The sequence below is a fragment of the Salvia miltiorrhiza genome, chromosome 7 (assembly GCF_028751815.1).
Source record: "Salvia miltiorrhiza cultivar Shanhuang (shh) chromosome 7, IMPLAD_Smil_shh, whole genome shotgun sequence".
Taxonomy (NCBI): domain Eukaryota; kingdom Viridiplantae; phylum Streptophyta; class Magnoliopsida; order Lamiales; family Lamiaceae; genus Salvia; species Salvia miltiorrhiza.
Window position 1 is genome coordinate 13848307 of NC_080393.1, and position 22526 is coordinate 13870832.

Genomic DNA, 22526 nt, shown 5'->3' on the forward strand with positions numbered 1-22526 from the left:
TGTCTAAAATTCCTTATTCGAATGTTGTTGGCAGTATCATTTACACAATATTAGTGTGTATAAGACTCAGTTTCTCATGTCATAAGTGTGGCAAGTAAAATACATGGTAGATGCAGGTAAATATTATTGGGAAGCCTTAAAATGGATACTAAGGTATCTAAAGGGAAGTGTAAATAAGGGGATATTATTTCAGAGAAGTGGTGAAAGAGTTAAACAAGCACTTAAAGGTTATATTGATTATGACTGTGCAACTAATGTTGATAACATGAGGTCTCAATCTGATTACATTTTCAATCTATTTGGATCGGTTATTAGTTAGAAGTCTTCACTCCAACCTGCAGTAGCATTATCAATAACAGAGGCCGAATATATAGCAATAACTAAGGCAGTTAAAGAGGTTATTTGGTTGAAATGAATGGTGGCAGATTTTGAGATAGTTCAAGATTATGTTGATATTAGTTGTGATAATCAGAGTGCTCTTCACTTAACTAAGCACCAAGTATTTCATGAGAGGTCCAAACATATTGATGCAAAATATTATTTTGTGAGGGATGAAGTGAACAAGGGATAATTAAGATGGGGAAAGTGCCGATTGAGGAAAATACAGTAGATGTATTAACTAAAGTATATTGCCAACTTCAAAGCTTATTCATTGCCTTTTGTTGGTGAACTTGTTATCTCTTCAATGAAATAGTATTGGAAGCCTGGTAGTGGGGTAATGTTGAAGATGAATTCTTTTGTTATGGTGTTGTTTGTGTGATGAATTATTTGTTAAGGTGGAGATTTGCTATAAAACTACACAATTCATGCATGAGCCAATGGTTTATTAATTTGTAATACAGTTATTTTGTGTGGAGTTAGTTGCAAGTGTTAGTTGGAGTTTATAAGTCAGCTTGAAACCGTTGATGATGAACGGTAACGATGGAGTGGAAAGTAGTTATATATATTAGCTTGGATGTCTTCACTGTAACAAATTATATGCGTATGCGAGAGAGTGACATGTGTGATTTGTAAGTAAAGGGATAGAGATAGAAGTGAGAGTCTTCATCTTGTTTCTATGATCATTGTAAACACTCTTGAATTCACTCTTGGATAACATCATAGATTCACTCTTTCGTAAACGTAGATCTTAATCGATCGAACTACGTAAATTGCTTCGTGTTACTTATTTTCTTGTTGATTTAGTTTCGAGCTATCTTGTTGTGTACATTATACTCGTTCATCGTGTTGCCGATCCACGATCTTGATTTCCCAACAACTAGAATGAGATTAATTTTTTTTATATAATTTTAAAAACAAATAATTATAATACACGACTCTTTTAATATTTACTTTAGTTTCATCTTGATAGTTTTAATCGTTCGGGTTCAACTCTATACTTGTATATCTCACAAATCTATCTATTATTTAATAGATTACGTATTCAAGGACCCCCCTTAATTCAAGATTCTATGTGGCACATCCTCTATTCTCTATTCTAATTTATCTTAAATCCTCATTTAATCATTCTAATCTATACATTCTCTCATCCCACATTGAATTTATAGTAGTCAATGACTACTAGAGAACACATATAAAAGGATTAGATATAATGTGTATTTCTCCATCCCTCAATTATTTTGCACCTTCAATTAAATTTGGTCGATTAATTAGTTGGCCAAATAAATGTTTTATTTTTATTAAAAAAATTGTTTTTATCAATTATTAAAACGTCAATGCTAATTGGCTAAGTAATTGATTTTTTTTAATTAGAAAATATTTAAGTTCACAAAATTGTAAGTTGACGTAATTTGAAGAATTGTAGAATTGCATTTCTCCATATGTTAAATATTTGAGCAAATAATTAGAAAATATTTGCTAGATTTTTATAATTTTTGAAACATAAATTTTTAAAGTGATGTATCCCCTAAGAAAAAATTGCCACGATTATATGATTTTCTCTATTTTTTAATTTTATTCATCTCAAGTCCTCATTTTAATTATTTTTTATTCAATCCCACATCAAATTTATAGTAGTCTATGCCTACTAGAGAACATATATAAAATGATTAGATACAATGTGTATTTTCCCATATTTCAAGTATTTGCACCTCCAAATAAATTTGATCAATTCATTAGTTGACTAAATAAATAGTTTTATTCTCCAAAAAAAATAGTTTTATTTTTACTAAAAAAATATTTTGACCAATTATTAAGATGTCAATACTAATTAGCTAAGTAAATGACTTGAAGAAATATAGAATTGTGTTTCACCGTATGCAAAATATTTGAGCAAATAATTAGAAGAAAATATTTGAAAGATTATTAGAATTATGAAACATAAACTTTTAAACTGATAGTATAAGATAAAATCAATATACTTCTCTTAGAAAAAATTAACATGTATTGATTATAGTAAAGCATTACTGCTTTTTTTATTTGGGAGAGCTGGGAAGGGGGAGCAGTGGGGTTTGAACCCGGGATCTCACTGTTCACACAGTGGAGGTCGCACCGCTTGGTGTCCCCTTGGGGACAAAAATTAACATGTATGATTATACGATTTTCTCTATTCCTTATTTTTAATCATTTTTATCCATATCTTCTCCAATACCACATCAAATTTATAGTAGTCTATCATTACTAGAGAACTTAATATGTTTGAAATGTATATTGAAAAAATAAAAAAATTACAATAATAAAAATTGATATAATGAAAAGAAAAAAATTACAATATACTCCCTCCGTCCCATGAAGCAAGATCAAGTTTCCTTTTTGGTATGTCCCACGAAGCAAGACCAGTTTCTAAAAGTAGCAAAAAATATACTCTTTATTCACCTTTTCACTTTTTCACCTACCACACTTAACACACAAAATACCAATTTCTTAATTCCCGTGCCAAAAAGAACTTGGTCTTGCTTCATGGGACGGAGGGAGTATATTGCATACTGCATTCAATCCAGAAGTTTTTAAGGATATAGATATTTTGGAGTAACTAACGAGATGATTATTCGTGTAAATTATGTCGAGATTATTAACCAATTATTGATTTATATTTTGTTTATTTATATACATATTTTATAAATTTAAATAAATTCAAGAAATTAATTGGTATTATACACACACACACACACACATATATATATATATATATGTATATATATGGGTTTGGGACGATAATAATATTAATATCATCACATATATAATTAGAAAATGGAATACTCCTATGTAGCATCACCATATTTTTGCATTTTTATCTATCTTATTTCTATAAAAAAATAAAAAATCATATTTATTAATTCTTATTTATATAAATCTTCTCATTCCACATTGATTTTTTTTATGAAAATTTACTAATTGAAATACTAAATAAATTGATATAATATAATTTGAATCTCGTGTCAATTTTTTTAAGCCTTAAACGAGATGATTCTCAAAACTTAGTTATGGTCTTTCAAACTTCAAACAAGATGATGCTTACTTGCCAGTTTTATTCTTTCAAACTCTAAACGAAATGATGCTTGAAATTCAGTTATTCTATTTTAAGCTCCAAATGAGATGATGCACATAACTATGTTATGGTTTTTCAAGCTCCATACAAGATGATGTTTAGAAGTTAGTTATGGTATTTTAAACTCCAAATGAGATGATGCACATAATCATGTTATGATTTTTCAAGCTCCATACAAGATGATATTTAAAAGTTAGTTATGATCTTATAAGCTTCAGATTGTATAATCTCACAAATCAGTCCTGGTCTTTTAAGCTCCTAATGAAAATAATGTTTAGAAGTAAGTTATGATATTTAAAGTATCAAATAGTGATGTTCAAACGATTGACGCATAAAAGTCAGATATATTGTGTCAGGGTCCAGATGAGATAATCCTCAAAAGTTTGGCGTTCAAAAGTTAAATATTGCCTTTCGAGTTCTTGATGATCCTCTGGTCTTATAGAGTTGAGATGGGATGATGCTTATATGACATATGAGATCTTAAATTAATTTTTATCCGTCAATATAAAAAAATTATACAAAATTTATATAAAAAAGTATTTTTATTATTCTAGCAAAAAATGAATATTTAATTGACAAATATAGTTGAAATTAATATAACGTAAACTCTATTACATCAAGTTAAATTAATTAAAAATAATATAAATAATTTAAATCAAAATTTAAAGTCCCGTCGAATTTCGACATGTTATACACTAGTCAGGACTTGATAGTAATGCATTTTTTTAATTTAATTTTAATTTTTAAGGTAATGCATCTTTCACACTTTAAATTGATAAAACCAAAATTAAAACTAAAAACAAAAAATGTCGGCGAGGATGAACTGAAAAACCAACTATTTCCTCTTAAATTGTGAGATTATAATCTAAGATTCTGAAATTGTGAGCTAATTATCCAAAAAGTCATTTCACTTCTTATCCGAAATAGCCGCAAATTTTTAGCAAGTTGAGTTGACTGATTGTCGACATACCGTCAAGTTCAACTAGTTAGCAACTAGTTACCACTTCGCACAAGTGGTTTGCATTATCCTATTACTACTATATTTTATGCTGTTTGATAGATACATAAGTATATATAGAGATAAGGGCTCAAATATTTTTTTTTTCTTATATTTACGAAAAAAGGAGAATTTTTTTTCATCTATTTCTAATGAAAATTTTACAATAAAAGTAAGCGCACTCTAATAGTACAATTTTTGTGCATATGCATGCCATAATTAAATCTATACTAAATATATTTAAAAATCAAGATTTCAATTTGAGATAAATTTCAAATTGATTTAAAAATTGAGGGGCAATTTTGTAGTTATAATAATATTAAATATTTATTTGTAAACTGGAGTATTGTTTTCTTTTTATTTATTTATTTATTTCTTTCTTTCTAAAATTGTGAAATTAATTATGAAATATTTAAGCAGCATATCCTTTTTTTTAATAAATATACTTTCCAATTTATTTTTATTTTTCATTTTTTCAACTTTTTTTTTGCCTTTTCATAATATCATTTTTCATTATTGTGAATTCTTCTTTATTCTTTATTTTTTCAATATTCAACTCAAATATATTAAGTTAAAATCAATTTTTTATTATATTTATAAATATGATAATTGAGTTAGTATCAATTTTATAAAAATATAATAATGTTTCCCGTAAATTGCTCGGGGTGCAAATGCTAGTTCTAATTATGATTATTATATACATATAGCAATTAATAATTCTAACTAATGATTGGTAAATTATGACCGGAAATTAATAGATTTTAATTAAAAATTAATGAACCCTAATAATAGAAACGAATGCACCGTATATCCTGCACGTACACATTTTCGCCAAACTAAAATGTTGTATGTGAATGTTGTAGCTAAGTTTTGAGACATTGCAAATTTGGGCAAAACAAAAATATCGAATAAAGGCATTTGTAGTTTCCCCAAAATGTAATTCAAAGTAGAGGCACAGGATAAAATGAAATTATACACACATGCATGGACATAAATGATTACTTAATTCACAATGAATGTGTCGGTATCGACATGATTAGAATTTAAACTTTTATTTATAATAATCTATTATTTTTACTTTAAATAAATAGCATTTGTATAATTTCAGTATTATCAATGTTACGCACCAAGCTCACGGCTGAAGGTTGCCCCAAAGTACAAAGGAAACGAGTTAGCAATTTATAACAATCAATTTAACACATTAATTAATTTATATCGCTTAATTTTTTTAGAACACATTATTTATATTCCCACTAATATGATTGTAATGTAGATGTGCATGCATGTGTTGACACACATTGCACGTGGATGGAAAAGTGGTGCTTAATTGGAAGCTTAATTGTCTACATAATCTATTGAGTGACTAAAACCTTACAAATTTAACATGGGAAACCTAAAAGTGACACCTTTTAGTTGTCTAACTACTTTTATGTCTAAAACATGAGTTAGGTGTGCTCGTTAACATAGTTATTACACTTTTTCTCCTAAATAAAATTGATGTGTGGTTGGTTATTTATTTATATTTTGTTGATCTTTTATTTATTTAATTTTTTTTTACATTTTTCATGGCTCCTTCCATGGGCGTCGAGATGTAAATAAACTAAGTTGAATAATACTATGCAAATTTTATTATGTGATGATGTGCGTGCATTTAAAACTATATATAGAAATTAAAAATATAACACAATTAGAAATAGAAAATCATATATGATTGATATATTTTACTATAAAAAGATTTAAAGGATTATGTAAAATACGTTGGACAACGTTATTTTGATATAAAAAAGATTTAATGGGATGATGTAAAATAGCTTACATTGCAACTATTGATGCATCTGCACTTATTTTGACATCTTAGCTTATATGGTATTCCAAAGAGGCCATATAAGCAAAGCATAGACTGTGTTGTTAGCAATGGATTGATTTATTATATTTTAGTATAATAATATTTTTTTGTTAATTGCTTTTTGTGTTTATCAACATGCAAAAAGAATCAATAAAACAAGATAATGGTTGGAGACCTCCTAATCAAAATGTACAGTAGTACTCGAATGCTGGTTTACAATTTTTATTTGGTGTATATTAATTGTTTGAAGTAGCAAGGGTGTGAGGTTATGATTGAAAAATCGAGCTCCAACCTTAATGTTACCTATAATCGATGCATCAATATCTAGGAGTGAACCTTAGTTAAATGGGCTTCACCCTTCAAGAGATGATTCTTTTAGGGAAATTTGCACCAAAATACACAAACTTTGCTGAAAATCCATATTTGACGCGAAGTTAGGAATTTACATTTTAATACACCAATTTAAGAAGTTGTTCAATTTTGACACATTTTTCAATTCCGGCGACCGGCATTCTGACGTGGACGCCGGAATGCCAATGTCGCAGCCACGTCACACACCCACTCTCTCTCACTCTCTACACGTCACCTCCCCCCCTCCCCCCGTCGGACCCTCCCCCTCCCCAGAACCGCGTCGCACCACCGCCGCCGAGCCCAGCCTCCCGCCATCAGCCACTTCCCCCTCCCCAGAACTGCGTCGCACCACCGCCGTCGAGCCCCACAGCCACAAACCCTCCCTCTCGCCGTCAGCCACTTCCCCCTCCCCAGAACAGCGGCGCACCCGCCACCTCCACCAACCAAACCAACCTGATTTCCCACTACCACCGTCGATAGAGAGAGAGTGAGGGGAGGCAACTGGACAGCGGGGCTGTTCGGCGGAGAGAGCAACTGCTGCTGTCGGCTGGAGCAGAGGGGGCGAGTCCGGCGGTAACCTCGCCGGAAATCGTAGGAGAAAGAGGGTTTAGGGATTTAGAGAGAGTGATTTGTGGATTTGGGGATTTTTGTGAGGGAGGAGATAAGGGGGACGAGCAAGAGAGCGAGAGTCGGAGGAAGGAAGGAAAGACAGAGAGAGCGGCGGCGGCACTCGCCGGCCGTCTGTCGACGGGAAATTGAGAGAAAAGGGGGAGAGTTTCATGAGTTACTTCATCTGGTTCGGTTTTGAGAATGAAAGAACGGGATTTGAGTGAGTTTGATGAGGGGAAGAAGGTGGTGGTGGCAGCTGGTGGCGATTTCGCCGGGAATGGAAGGCGGCGGCGCCGGCAGGAGAGAAGAGGGAAGAGAGGTAGGGAGAAAGAGGGTGGAGGGCGGCGAGAGTGATGAGAGAGAAGGGGGAAGGTGACGTGTATAGAGAGAGAGAGAGAGAGTGGAGTGTGTGTGTGTGTGTGTGTGTGTGTGACGTGGTGATGATGTGGCATTCCGGCGTCCACGTCAGAATGCCGGTCGCCGGAATTGAAAAATGTGTCAAAATTGAACAACTTCTTAAATTGGTGTATTAAAATGTAAATTCCTAACTTCGCGTCAAATATGGATTTTCAGCAAAGTTTGTGTATTTTGGTGCAAATTTCCCATTCTTTTATTGTATAAAATAATTTTATTTGTTAAAATATAGGAGTTCCTTTCATCTTTAATTTATTCTATCGTACTAATATTTAATTGAATTTGAATCCAATACCCTTTGGATTCGGATATGGAGGGTTCATCTCACAAAAAAGTTCTCTAGTCATTGTATTAAAAGCTTTCTATAAAACAAATTAATTCATTATTCTTAGTGCCTTGTTTGGTTTGGTACAAAATGGGGCCAAGTACCCATATATGTACTTGAAAATTTCCAAAATCTATGATATAGATTTTTCGAACTTGTATTTGATCCTATATTAGTTTAGTTACCACAAAAAATCTTTTGAAATATATAGACATTTTGTTGGAAGAGTTTCTAGAACCTTGGATTTATGGAAATGAGATTCAATGTACCACATGAGTAGTGATAAATTTACATAATATGTAGGCCTGGGAATCGGGTCGGGTTCGGGTACCCTACCCGAAAAAATCGGGTACCCGAACCCGAAAATCACCAAAACCCTATACCCGATCTCGAACCCGAAAAAGAAATCGGGTACCCTAATACCCGACTCGGGTACCCGAGTCGGGTATTCGGGTACCCTAATTACCCGGTCAAAATTGACATCAATGAATTGGGATGAATTTCCAGAATTACCCGAATTGACATCAATGAATTGGGATGAATTACTCGGATGAATTACCCGGTCAAAATTCGGGTATTCTGGAAATGACAATGAATTCTAACAAGTCTCTATAACCATATTGACATCAATGACAAGGAAATCTGGAAAATTAATTCGAAATCTGTATGAAAAAGAAGGAGAAGAAGAAGAAGAAGAAGAAGCGCTCCTGTCGACGCTGTCGTCGGAGCTCGGGGGCTGCACCTGCACGGGTGCTGCGGCGGCGAACGGCGGGGCGACCGCTGACTGGGGCCACGGGCGAGGGTCGCGGTGGCCGGTGGGAGTTGCGGCCTCGTCGGAGTTTGGGACTCGGGAGGTTGGGACGACTGGCGAGGGGCGCCGCCTCCCACGCCGGGCTGGGCCGCTGGAGACTGGAGTGGCGAGTGGGGCGGCCGGGCGGCGGGCGGGGCTGAGTTTGGGAATTGGGATGAATGAGAATCGGATGATTTGGGAATTGGGGACTGGGAATGAGAATCGCAGAAACAGAACAGATTTAATTTAATTAAATAGGGTTTAACTTTAGTCATTTAGTTTTCATATTTAATTTAATTAAATAGTTTAAAATTTATTAATTAAAATATCGGGTAATTCGGGTATACCCGATACCCGATTATTTCGGCCCCTAAATATCCGATCCCGAATTAATCGTGTATAGGGTACCCGATACCCGATTTTTTCGGGTCGGGTATCGGGTACCCGATTACCCGATCCCGAAATTCCCAGCCCTAATAATATGTATATACATAATTGGGGTAAATTTGTCAATTTATAATACAATAAAAAAATTCGATTATTACTAAGTTTTAATGCAACTAGCATATTACACAATTAGCTAATATCATCAAATTTTGAAATTTGATTTTATGATATTCTTATAATAATAGAAGATTCTTTTTTTATATTTATATAATTAATCTTCCGCAAATTTTTTACAACACTTAACAAATCTATATATTTTATTATTTAAAGCTTAATAAACAAATTAATCAATACAGATGCGAAACATCAAATAGGTTCAGCAAAGTGACAAGGAGCCACTCAAGGCATCCTAAATTTTTGTACTTTATTTATTTATTTATTTATTTATTTTAGTAATGTTATTTTTATTATATATCCAAAATAAGTACTAGAATTTATATTTATTTCAGATTTTTTTATATTTATCTTTATATGTATTAATTTTATATTTTAATTATAATTTTTGAAAATTCATATATACTTGAATTTTAATTATTTTAAAATAAATAAAATAATTCACACCAATTACTCAATAAAGAACTTGAATCTAAAAACACATAAGTTTTCTATTTTGTATAAAGTGTAATGATAACTATAATTATTAAATAATTTAAATATTTTATATATAATATTCAAATTAATACAGTAAAATTTTATTTAACACTTGTAAAAAAATTACTATTTAGGTATTATATTTATATGTTCAATATTTATGTCACTTCAAATCTCTTAGCTTTTAAAAAAATTACGTACTATAAAAATTCTCATTATGCATATAATATATTTGAGTCATGGTTTAATTTTTTTTTTTATAGTATCATTTTAAATTTCTTCTATTTGATGAAAACCTTTGTTTTTTCGTCGAATAATAAAAGAAACACATTTTCTTTAACTATATATGATATGATGGAATTACATAATAATAAAAGTATATACTCCCTCCGTCACTTTAAATAACTTCATAACTTTTATTTTTGTGTTCTCTTAAATAACTTTTCTTTCCATTTTAGGACACTACCCTAGCACTAATAATGCCTCATTTACTTTTACTTTTCACTTTTTTATCACTCTCCTCTACACCACACAAAGATGGAAAAACAGCCGCACGCAAGCGGAACACGACTCACACAAATTAAGGTGAGAATACTTGTGTGGGAAAACTACCCGCACACAGGTGGGATTGAACCCAAGACCTCTCACTTAGGAGAGTCTTTGGGTGCCTCAGCTTTGCTACTAGAGCAAGGCCTCATCGGCCATCACTCTCAATATTAATTATAGCACATTTTCAACATTTACTATACTAGTATAACATTTTTCACTGCTTCCAATACATTTAATAATTTTGTTTTAAAACTCGTGCCCTTCTCTCTTTGAAAGTTATTTGGGAGATGGATGAAGTATATTATAGTGTGATCTAGATTGAAGTTAATCAAAATTTAATTTAAGGTATTAATTATTTTAATAATATTAAATGAATAATAAAATTATAAAAATATACATGTACTTTTATATATAACCAAAAACACACACAAATGTATATTTACTAGAAAATTAAAATTATTTTATAATACAAACATATATCCTTTGTTGTAAATTTTGTTTAAATTTATATTTACATAATAATTATATAGTCAAAATATAATCTATATTATATCAATTTCAATTTTTTTAGTTTTGATTTCACTAGTATTTATAATTTTATGTATTATAATATACTTTTATGAAATAATTGAACGATGTGGTCAACGCGTGCAATTCTAATAGTTATTATTATTTCTTTCAATTTTTCAATTGTTACTATCAATTTCACTAATATCTTATAATCTTTTACATAATAGTATACTTTTATGAAATAATCAAAAAATATGTCAACATGTGATCTATTCTCACTATTATATCAATTAATTACATAATTTATATATTAAATTTTGATCAATTCGATATAATCTTATGATTTTAAAGTCAAGTGTCGTGTTTATCACTTAGGGTTGTATATCTGGTATTGGATGTCATACGCCGTACATCCGTTGCCATGGCGTCGGGTGACCCTTACTTGGAGTCATGCATCTGCGCTCCTTGTCGGGTGTCATCCACTCGACACAAGATGTTAGGGCGCCCGCTCATTTTGCTGAGGATTGGACATATTTTATTCATATATATAGGAAAAAAGTAATTTCTACATAATATACACAATATCAATACCTATATACTCCTTCCGTCAATGAAATAACTTCCTAGGAGAGAGTGGCACGGGTATTTAGAAAAAATATTGTTGAGTGTATTGAGAGTGGATAAAAGGTAGTTGAGTGCATTGAGAGTGATGAAAATGTGTTATAATTAATATTGAGAGTTGTGAAAAGTGAAAAGTAAGGGATTATAAGTGGTGGGGTATAGTCCAAAAATAAGTAGGAAATTTTTTTGTGGACGTCCCAAAAAGGAAAGATAAGAAGTTCTTTCGTGGACGGAGGGAGCATTATATATTTACAATATTTTAGAATTAAACTAAATTTAATGTAATTATCTTAAATTTGTAGTTTTAATAAATAAATAAGTAATAATTATTACTTTCATAATTTAAAAAGCTAAAAAAAATATTGATTCAAAAATTATAAAGCCCAAATAAAGGCTATGAATGGAGAATCGACCCTATTGACGTGACGAGACTTGTGCAATCACGAATTCGACGTACAAGAGGGTCACCAACCCCCGTCTTTTGACATGAATCATTCGGAAGATCGAATTGGAAGAGCGTTCGTGCCCTACAACTAGTAGGTCACTCACTCGCTAAGAGCTACTTAGAGACAAGTTACATCTGTCTTCTTCTACTTCATTTTTATTTAATATTAATTTCTTTTTCCCCCTCATAGATATCAGGTGCCCACATATATAGAGTCAAAAGAGATATTGAGTCCGAAGGGGAGGGGGGTTTTCTTCGGGGCTCGAGAGATGGAATAGAAAGGGCCCCACAAGTTTTGAATTCGCCGCTGGGGAATTCACACGAACCCCCTCTCAACTCTCTAATAGACTGGTGACTAAGAGACTCTCTGAAAGTGGAGTGAAGCCAGCACGCGGTACACAGCATACAGGAGGACGAAATCAATCCAAGTAGTGGGGAAGCCAGCCAATTAACCATGCCCCCGTCAATTCCTTTGAGTTTCATTCTTGCGAACGTCCCCTCACTACCAATATGTGCAGCTAAGGGACTCAAAGGACACAAGGTTTAACTAAACAAAAACGAAAAAAAACCTAGAAAAGAGGAAGAGTCACTAAGACAAGAGCTAGGTAAGCAAGAAGGCGAGTCCATCTCTAGGAAGATTGTGTCCAGGATCTGGTAATCTAAGCCTTGCTTCTTCTGGTCGGCTCGTATTAGCCTGTGCAAGCTACCCAGGAGGAGAATTGGAGCGAGGGAAGCCCTCGTTGCCACGAGTGCCAAATCAAGATTGAGTTCTTGGTCCGGAGGAGTACAAGTACTCCGGATTGAGCGCTTTTTATTTCATAGATTTAATCCAATAAGAGTTCAGCTCCAGGGGCAACAGAAAAGGAGAACAATTCGGCGTTACATGTATGATACTCAATCTAGTTGGAATAATCACATTCACACGTTCGGTACTCCTCGGACAAGAGGAACAACTAAGCGAAAGGAAGAAACCTAGGTTGATAAATTCAAAGTCATGGTGTATACTTTTTAAAAAAAATTAATTTTTTTAAATAAAAATTAAATATAATTTATAGTATTATAATAAATTTTATTTTTATAAAAAATATTTTTTAAAATAATAGATATAAGTATGGTACACTGGATCTCATCCCGGATTTATGCCCTCTTTTTTCTTTTTTTGAGAAAAATTGGATCTATGTTCTAAAATTTGGGCTTTCATTTTTTAAAGGGTTAATTGCATGTAATATCATGAACTTAACGCGAAATCCAAATTTAGCACGAATTTAAAAAGTTCCAATTAATATCACTACCTATGCCCCGTGTCCAATTTTAGCACCGTTTTTTGACGTGGCTTGTCGGCACATGCTTCGATCCTACGTGGCTTGCCGGTACAAGCTTCCGACCGGCGAGCCAAGCTCTCTCTCTCTCTCTCTCTCTCTTCCGCCGCCTTCACCCTCACCTCCTCCTCTTCCACCGCCCACACCTCTCACCTCCTCCTCTTCCACCGCCCACGCCTCTCACCTCCTCCTCGCGATTCCGGCGACGAGTGCCGCCGCCTCCACCCTCACCTCCTCCTCTTCCACCGCCCACGCCTCTCACCTCCTCCTCTTTCACCGCCCACGCCTCTCACCTCCTCTTCGCGATTCCGGCAACGAGTGCCGCTGCCTCCACCCTCACCTCCTCCTCTTCCACCGTCCATGCCTCTCACCTCCTCCTCGCGATTCCGGCGACGAGTGCCGCCGCCTCCACCTCTTACCTCCTCCTCGCGATTCCGGCGACGTGTGCGCGATTCCCCTTCTGCATTTTCAAACCCTACCCCCAATTCCAGAATTTTCAGTCGCGCCGCCGCCGCCCTCTGCGCGATTCCCCTTCTCGGCGACTCCCCTCCTCGCGACGCCGCCACCCTCATCATTCTGGTAGGCTGAGGTGGGGGGAGGGGGGGTCGGGGTCGTCGCGCCGCCCTCTGCAAACCCGCCGATTTTAGCCCCCCTCTCTCTCTCTCTCTCTCTTCGGAGTACGTGGCAATGACGTGTCTGCCGGAAGACACGTCATTGCCACGTGGTTCGATCGGAAAACAAAACGGTGCTAAAATTGGACACGAGGCATAGGTAGTGATATTAATTGGAACTTTTTAAATTCGTGCTAAATTTGGATTTCGCGTTAAGTTCATGATATTACATGCAATTAACCCATTTTTAAATATTTTACAAATAAATATTTTCTTGCAAGGTTATTCTATACATATCCCATATTTTATCATATAGTCTTTGTTTTAACATTAATTCTAATAAACCCTAAGGGTGTGTTTGCTAAGTATGGCATGCAAGATTATGCTTGATTAATAATTTTAGTAAGGCTCATTATTCATAAGAATTGATTATTAGTCTTAATTCGTGTTTGCATACCGAGCTTATTTGTCATTTATCAACAGATTTTCGTTTGGTAACCCTTTCTACAATTCAAGAATAGGCACCGAAATTACTGTACTACCCTCATTTAAATTTAATAAAGAGACACTATCTACCCCTGTCCAGTTCCTCCTCTCTCATCCTAACTTTGTTGTAAAACCTAACCCACTCCAACCTCAGTTCCTCTGCCTCAGACGCCAGTTCCCTCTTTCTCCTCTCTTCGAACAAGAAGAATCTCCTATCTTCTCCTCCAAATCCCACTCCTGTTTGACCAACGATTCTCTCAGAAAATCAACCTCGCCCTAAGCTGCATCCAATTTCCGCTTCCTCGACTCAATTTCTGAACATTTTGTTTGCTAGAAAAAAAAAACCATTTTCTTAGTTACACTAGTCCGCTCGCTCAGAGCTTTCAGAGTCTTCTCCATCACGCACGCGCACACACATACTATAAAAGGAGCACAGATGACTGATGTTCAATGGGAATGGCAGAGTGTCCAAGGTTGGTTAGGTCGTTTTTGGATGGAAAATCGAAGGCTGTTGTTCTATGGGAAGCTTGAAGACGACGACTGTTGTTCAATGGGAATGGCGGAGTATCCAAGGCCAACTAGGTCGTTTTTTATTTCGAAAATATAATTTTTGGGGGTAGTATTGAAATTCAAAAAATTAGTCTGAGGTATTGAAGCCCTCCAGACACTAAATTCGGCACCTTTCGTTGGCTAATTAACCGAGAGATTTCTGGCATTTAACTGCGGGCCATCGGGCTCCGTCGGGCTGCCTTGCTTAATAACAGAAGCTAGCAAACCGCGAAAAAACATCAGACTAAATAATAGTCTGGCGTTACCAAAGCTAGAAAACACGTCCTAAGTATATATAAGTCACTACTAAAAAAAATCATAGGTGTAACAGTTCATACATAACGATTTTTTTAAAAAAACCGTTATGTATGAGCACCAATTTAGTAATACATAACGGTTTTACAGAGCTTTGTTATGTATGTACTGTTGAAATGTATTTATAACAATGTTAAGTTAAGCGATACGTAATAGCGTTATCTATCAATGATATATATAACGGTATTATTGAACTGTTGATCACTAATTTCTTAGCAACAAGAATGATTGCAACTAACACAGGTAATTGTAGTAAGCCACAAGTAATCGAGTATCGTATCCACAGGGACTGAAAAACCGAAATAACTCTATCTATTCCCTAAACAAACTCTAACAGTAGATAGGCAAACGATAATAAGGAGGATTTAATTATAACTAGACTCAAACAGCAGCAAATAAAGTGACGTAGAAAAATCAAATAATAAAGACAACTGATCCTAGGGTAGTAATTTCATTAACTAAATCCACATAATAAATCTATTAATCCTATTAACCAATTTAATCCAGTTATGATGAGAGATCACTTAATTAATCAATTACTCTCGCTAGAGCAGCAACGATCATAGATTAGTAAATTCCCTATCTCCGCTAAGTCTCAAGAAAATCTACTAACTCCCAATAGCTTATAAGAATAGCACTCTATGATCCACCTATCTGCGCTAGGTCTCAAGGTTAAGATCATATCATACATTCCTGAATCCGTTAAATAGCTATCTCCGCTAGGTCTCAAGCCGAACAACTACACATGCAAACTATTGATCAGATAATTCACAAGAAAACAAGCACTAGGAATTATGAATCATAAACTGAAAGGTAAATAGGTACTAACAAATAAATACATGAACCTAATTAACTATTTACAAACCCTATAATCAGAAAAGAAAACTAGCCAGACATATTAAAATAAAGTAAAGACATAAACATAATTAAAAAGACAACAATTGAAAGAACTGAATTAAATAAAACTAAATGAAAAATCTTGAATCTTCAATCCTTGCAGAAATCCAATCCAAGTTCTAAAAACTGGAAAACAATATTAATCTAAAGCTATAAAACCGAAAAACTAAAGCTCGGAACCATAAATAGGTCAAAAAGAGGACCTATATATAGGCACAAGAGAAAAATACAGTGTAAGACTCGAAAATACTGAGAAAATTCCGAAAATTTCCGAAAATTCGGAAATTCCCGTCGGACACTATTTACAGCTGCGTGTGACTTTCTTGTTCTGGCCATATCTTTCTCATCCGAACTTGGATTTGCGAACCGTTTGCGCCTACGAATTCGTATCGAGATGATCTACAACTTTCATTAAGACCATCGGTCCAAATTCAGACTTCATATTTCTGTAAAATTCATCAAAGTACGAGCAAGTAACATATTTCACAAGATAAAACAATTTAAGCACAAAACAATCATCAAACACTCAATTCCCTATAAAATTGACATCATATCAACATTAAAAACCATGGAAACATGTGTGTTATCAACTGTTAAGTCATTCGTTATGTATGAGCATCTATTTAACGACTGTTATTTCAGCGTCAAGACTACCGTTATGTATCAGCATCAATTATACCGGTACTTCCAACCGTTATTGCCTACTGTTATCTATAAGTATTTTTTTATATTTGTTTTTTCAATTTTTTTAATACACAATTATAGTATCTTTTTATTAAAAAAAAAAGAGTCAAATAACATATCTATTCTCCCGCCACTCTTTCGTTCCACCAAATCTAATTCAACACCAAAACTACAACTACTCTTCTTCCACGTTAATTTCACTTTTTTATAATTTTTCATTATCTATAATTTTTTTCACAATAATATATTTATTTTAAAAATAAATGATTTTTTTAATTATCATTTAAACCCTAAGTTCATATCATATTAGGTATCATATAGGGTTTGTGTATTGTATAATTTGTATTTAGGAAATTATAAAAACAGGAAAAAAAATATGCTCGAATTGCGCATTTGAAAATACATAACGGAAATGACCGTTATGTAAAATAAAAAAAAAAAAACGTTATGCTTAACAACAATAAAATATATAAAAAATATATTTTATACGGAAAAAATAAGCTTTATAATAGTAAAAAATTGTTATGTTTGCTATCATACGACAACGGTAATTAATCGTTATGTAAGATATAAAAAACCGTTATGTATAGTTATCATACATAACGGAAAAAATATATTTTATAACAGATTTTACCGTAATGTATTACATTCATACAAAACGGTAATCAATGTGTTATTATACCTCATTTGCCGTTATGTATACATAGTATAGGTAACGGTATATTACCGTTATGTATGAGCGCCCTCATACATAACACCACTATATATGACGCTTGTTTTGGTACATAGATAACGAAAAATCACTGTTATGCATGAGCGTGTTTTTAGTAGTGAGTATATATATAACCCCATCTCAAGAAAAAACTGCTTTTCACATTTATCTTTTCCGACTTCCACTACTAGATTTTGAATTCTCCAAATCGTGTTTGCAGTCTTGCTAGATATGGTTAATTAATTCTTGATGTTCACATTGCTGAACATGATTTTGATGTTTACAATCTTGGACTTATTTAGGAACAAGGTAGTCCAAAAATTTGGTTTTATAAATGGGTTAAGTACCGAATTCTCCCCTATCGATGGCGTCCATATCGCGTACAAGACCCTATAGTCAGGATAAGCGTTGTTTACTACCTCAACGTGGCAAAATCAAACCAATTCCCCCCTCCCCCCCCCCGCGTTTTAACACCGTTAAAATGCCTTTAGAAAAATTATTATTTTTAATTGTTAATCGTAAAGGACCCTATAGTCAAGGCCCCTATCGTTGTGTTTTCCGGCAACGATTCACATTCTGCGGCGGAAAAAGCCGCCGCGCAACCAGCCGTCGCCTCATCTCTCAATTCCGGCGAGCAGCAACGAAGGCTGTCGCCGCCTCTCGCTCTGGTCTCCATCTCCCTTCGTTCGGCCGGACAGTAGCTCCGAGCTACCGCCGACCGCCATGTCCTAGCCCCTGCCTCCCTATCTCACAGCAGCAGCTAGGCGCCGTGCACTAACCACTGCTTCGAATAGAGAGAGAGAGAGAGAGAGAGATGGGGCTTTGGGCGGTGGCTGACTCTGCTAGCCACTGCAGTCGCCAGAATGAGAGAGGGTGGCGACGGCCACTGCAGGGTTCACGCAGCGTCTGGGGTCGAGTCGGGGAGAAGAAGGTGATCGGTGGCGGCGCTTCTCGCCGGGGTGATGGAGCAGCTGTAGTGACTGAGCTGTGTCGAGCTGTGACTGAGCAGATGCCCCCCTGCCGGAATTGAGAGAGAGAAGAAGATATGTGGCCCATCTTAATTAAAAATTTTAAAAATAATTTTTTCTAACGGCATTTTAACGGTGTTAAAACGCGGGGGGAAATTGGTTCGATTTTGTCACGTTGAGGTAGTAAACAACGCTTATCCTGACTATAGGGTCTTGTACGCGATAGGAACGCCATCGATAGGGGGGAATTTGGTACTTAACCCTTTATAAATTTGTGCAGGAGAGTTTAGAAACAATATAGTCAAAGATTTGTGAAGAAGATTGTTTTGTTTCATCATTTTCTTCTTTTTCTTCAAATTTATGGTGGCTATACATTTTTGCTCAATTCGCGTATTTCTTTCTTCAAATCTTTGCTATGTAATTCTTATTTATTTAATTTGTGGCTTATAGGGATAAAATTATAAATCTATTAATATTTTATTATTTTTAAATAAAAGAAATTATGAAGAGTAAAAAATTGGAGGCTATGTATAGAATCACCCTTTGCAAATTTGTTTGGGCTTTTTCTAAATGGAAAAAAATATTCTTGAATCACTTTTACTTCCAATATCGCCTAAGCAAACTGATATGATTGTAGACAATGACTGCCTAATGCATATGTCTTGGTGAGACATAGAGACTATAGTTATGAGGAGTTTCCCAACAATGACCTTCACAAAAAAACATATAAGGTAATTATAAAGTAGCCTTGAAGCATTAAATTTGGGAGTGAGTTGAGTATACTATATGTGGCATAGGTAGGAATGATTGTTCACAAAGTATTAAACATGTTTCCAGCTAATTAAATAATGATTATTAAGTCTTGATTAGTCTTCAACACTTCTCCACTTTGTGAGGGTGCATGCATGTGAATTTATGAGCAAATATATACTATTAGATTATGATTTTAGCATGTTGACTCTCTCTCTCTCTCATCTCTCTTTCGTGCAAAATATATATAGGTAGAGTTAGGATCCTATGAGAACTCATTTTTTTATAAGAACGAAGAACCGTGAACAAATACATAAAATACCAAATGAGATTCTCTGTCCCAAACGTAATGTGTACCACTCTTAATTTCTTTATAATTTTTAATTATTTGTTATTCAATTTTAATTTATTATGCTTTAATATAATATAAAAATAATTAACAAGGGTTCACTCATCCAATTAGGGTTTATAATTATTTTTTTATATTTATTTGAATTAATAATAGATTATTTGGGTTCATTAATTCAAAGTTAGGATATATAATTTTTTAAATTCCAATTTTTAGTGATAAATATTAATTAGACTTCATAATATAATAATAATTTTTCTTTTTATAAAAATAATTATAAAATAAAGAAATTAAGAGTGGTACACACTACATTCTGGGACAGAGGATCCCATCTGATAAAATACATGTATTTTATATATTTGTTCATGGTTTTCCGTTCTCACAAAAAGATATGAGTGGGATTTTAGATTAATTTGTAGGTGTTGATTTAATGTATCTTATAACTAATAAATTTGGATGAATTTTTTTTTTTTACCTGGGTTCGAATTCTGGAGGAAACAAAAATTTTACTAATTTTTTGAGTATCGTTACTCAACATCATATACCAGTTTATTCATAACTATATACTGACTTATTCATTAATTTCACATCTCACGAAATTTCACGGAAACACGTGTGGGCGGATGTATACTATGGCTGCACTGGGCTCCAGCCCAGTGCAAAGCCCAAATTTTTTCTATATATATATATATATATATATATATATATATATATATATATATATATATAGATAGATAACCCATAGCCCAGCCCAACTATCTAAAGAAAACATAAAAACATTCTAACCTATGTCAAAGAGTCGACGCACACAGTAGAAAAATTCAGAAAACATAATTAATAGGCTAGCGTCCCTCTCTCCTGAGCAATTGCAAAGCAATAATTTGTCCTATTGTGGCTGTGGAGAATTGAACTTCCAATTTATTCACTTATTCTCGTCTCATATTATTCAAGATATGTAAATTCAAGAACCCTAAATTAGAATTAATATTAAAATTAAGTTTATTTTTGTTGAATTTTACTGATGAAATTGAAACTTGAAATAGAGGTAGAAGAATTTCTTATCTTTTATTTGAAACTCTCCTGTAAATTGCAATTAATATTTTAAATATATATAAATAAATAAATGTAATGAAATTCTTAATGTTTTTTATATGTTGTAGTTCTTCAATAATTTAAATGGAGCATCAACATATTGCAAAGAAAGGAAAAGGACTTATATCTTCTTTCTTTAAGAAACGTGATCGTCAAGATACTCAAGACAATGGAGATAGCTTGGAATCTTCAAATTCAACCATGGCCGCTGGAAATCAAACTAATCAATCTCCTTCACCTCCTATGGAGCAAAATTCAGTTACATGTATTGAGCGTGATCCGGGTAAAAGGAAACAATTGTGTGAATATTCTGTTAATGCACGAGATGATATAAGACGTGCATATCTAAAAGCTGGGCCTTATCAACCGAAAATGGAAGCGTATCCTGTTAAAAAGTTTGGCACTCAAAATCGTAACTTTCAGAAGAGATGGTTTGATAAGTTTCATTGGCTGGAGTATTCGCTTTCCACAAATAAGGCATATTGTTTTTATTGCTTTCTTTTCATCAGTGAAGTTAATCTGCCTGACTCTTCTGCATTAGTCAAGGAAGGATTTGACAATTGGAAAATAATAAATCAAGGAAAAAATTGTGCATTCCTTACTCATGTTGGTTCTGCAGCTACATCACCACATACTATGTGCTTAAGACGTGCAAAAGATTTGATGAGGCCAGTTGGGCATATAGACAAAGTGATGCATTCTCAAACGATTATTGAGAAGGAGAGGAATCGACTGCGCTTGAAGACCTGGATCACAAGCCTCCGATGGCTTGCACTTCAAGGTTGTGCTTTTAGAGGTCATGACGAGTCTTCATCTTCATCGAATCGTGGGAATTTTATTGAATTGATGAAGGCTTTTGCAAATATGAATAAGGAGGTAAACGAAGTTGTTCTTGATAATGCTCCGAAAAATGCCCAATATATTGCTCCAGAAATTCAAAAAGAGCTTTTGAATATTATGGCCAACAGAGTACGTCAAATGATTCGTGAAGAAGTTGGAGATAAATATTTTTGTATTCTTGTTGATGAAGCACAAGATATCTCCAAGCAAGAGCAAATGGCCATTATCTTGAGGTTTGTCAATGATCATGGAATTTTAACTGAACGCTTTTTTGCAATTTAAAGTGTTAGTGACACCACTTCATTAACTTTGAAAAAAGAGATATGTCGTGTTATTTCTCATCATGATCTACATGTTGAGAAAATGAGAGGTCAGGGATATGATGGTGCTAGTAATATGCGTGGTTCATGGAATGGACTTCAGGCTTTATTTCTTAGAGATTGCCCACATGCCTATTATATCCATTGTTTTGCGCATCGACTACAATTGACAATATTTTCTACAGCTAAAGATATTGGTGTTGTTTGAGAGTTCATTTCTCACTTAGATAATGTTGTTAACATTATAACTTCTTCACCAAAGCGTGTCTCTCAACTACACGCTGCTCAAAGAAATGAAATTCAGAGTTTATTGACTGCAGAAGAGCTTGTTTCTGGAAGTGGTGCCAATCAAATTGGTAATTTACAGCGAGCTGGAGCTACTCGTTGGAGTTCACATTATAACTCCGTGAGGAGTTTGATAGGTATGTATCAATAAATTATCTTCACCTTCTCAAAAAAAAAAATTGTAGTTAGTGTGTGTGTGTGAGTCTAACAAGTAACAAATAATGTTTAATGTAACATATCTAAACAATAATACCGGAATAAAGATGATACACGATTAATGATGGGTCATTTGATTTTGACGCATTTTATAGAAATTGTAGCTTTAAAAATCTATATAATATATAAAAGAGGATTTTTTTCCCTCCAT

General features: G+C 34.0%; 1 protein-coding gene across 1 annotated transcript; it reads left to right on the forward strand.

The window, feature by feature from the left end:
* Positions 1–20798: 20798 nt before the first annotated feature.
* LOC130993845 (uncharacterized) lies at positions 20799–22082 on the forward strand. Its single transcript, XM_057918883.1, has 2 exons — positions 20799–21787; positions 21839–22082. The coding sequence occupies exons 1-2, from the start codon at positions 20799–20801 to the stop codon at positions 22080–22082; spliced, it is 1233 nt and encodes a 410-aa protein (XP_057774866.1).
* Positions 22083–22526: the final 444 nt, after the last annotated feature.

Excerpts from the sequence above, each read along its gene's own strand:
- LOC130993845 (XM_057918883.1), top strand. The coding sequence starts at position 20,799 with ATGGAGCATCAACATATTGCAAAGAAAGGAAAAGGACTTATATCTTCT. Across the intron at positions 21,788-21,838 it reads CAAATGGCCATTATCTTGAG|TGTTAGTGACACCACTTCAT; the intron begins GTTTGTCAATGA and ends TGCAATTTAAAG.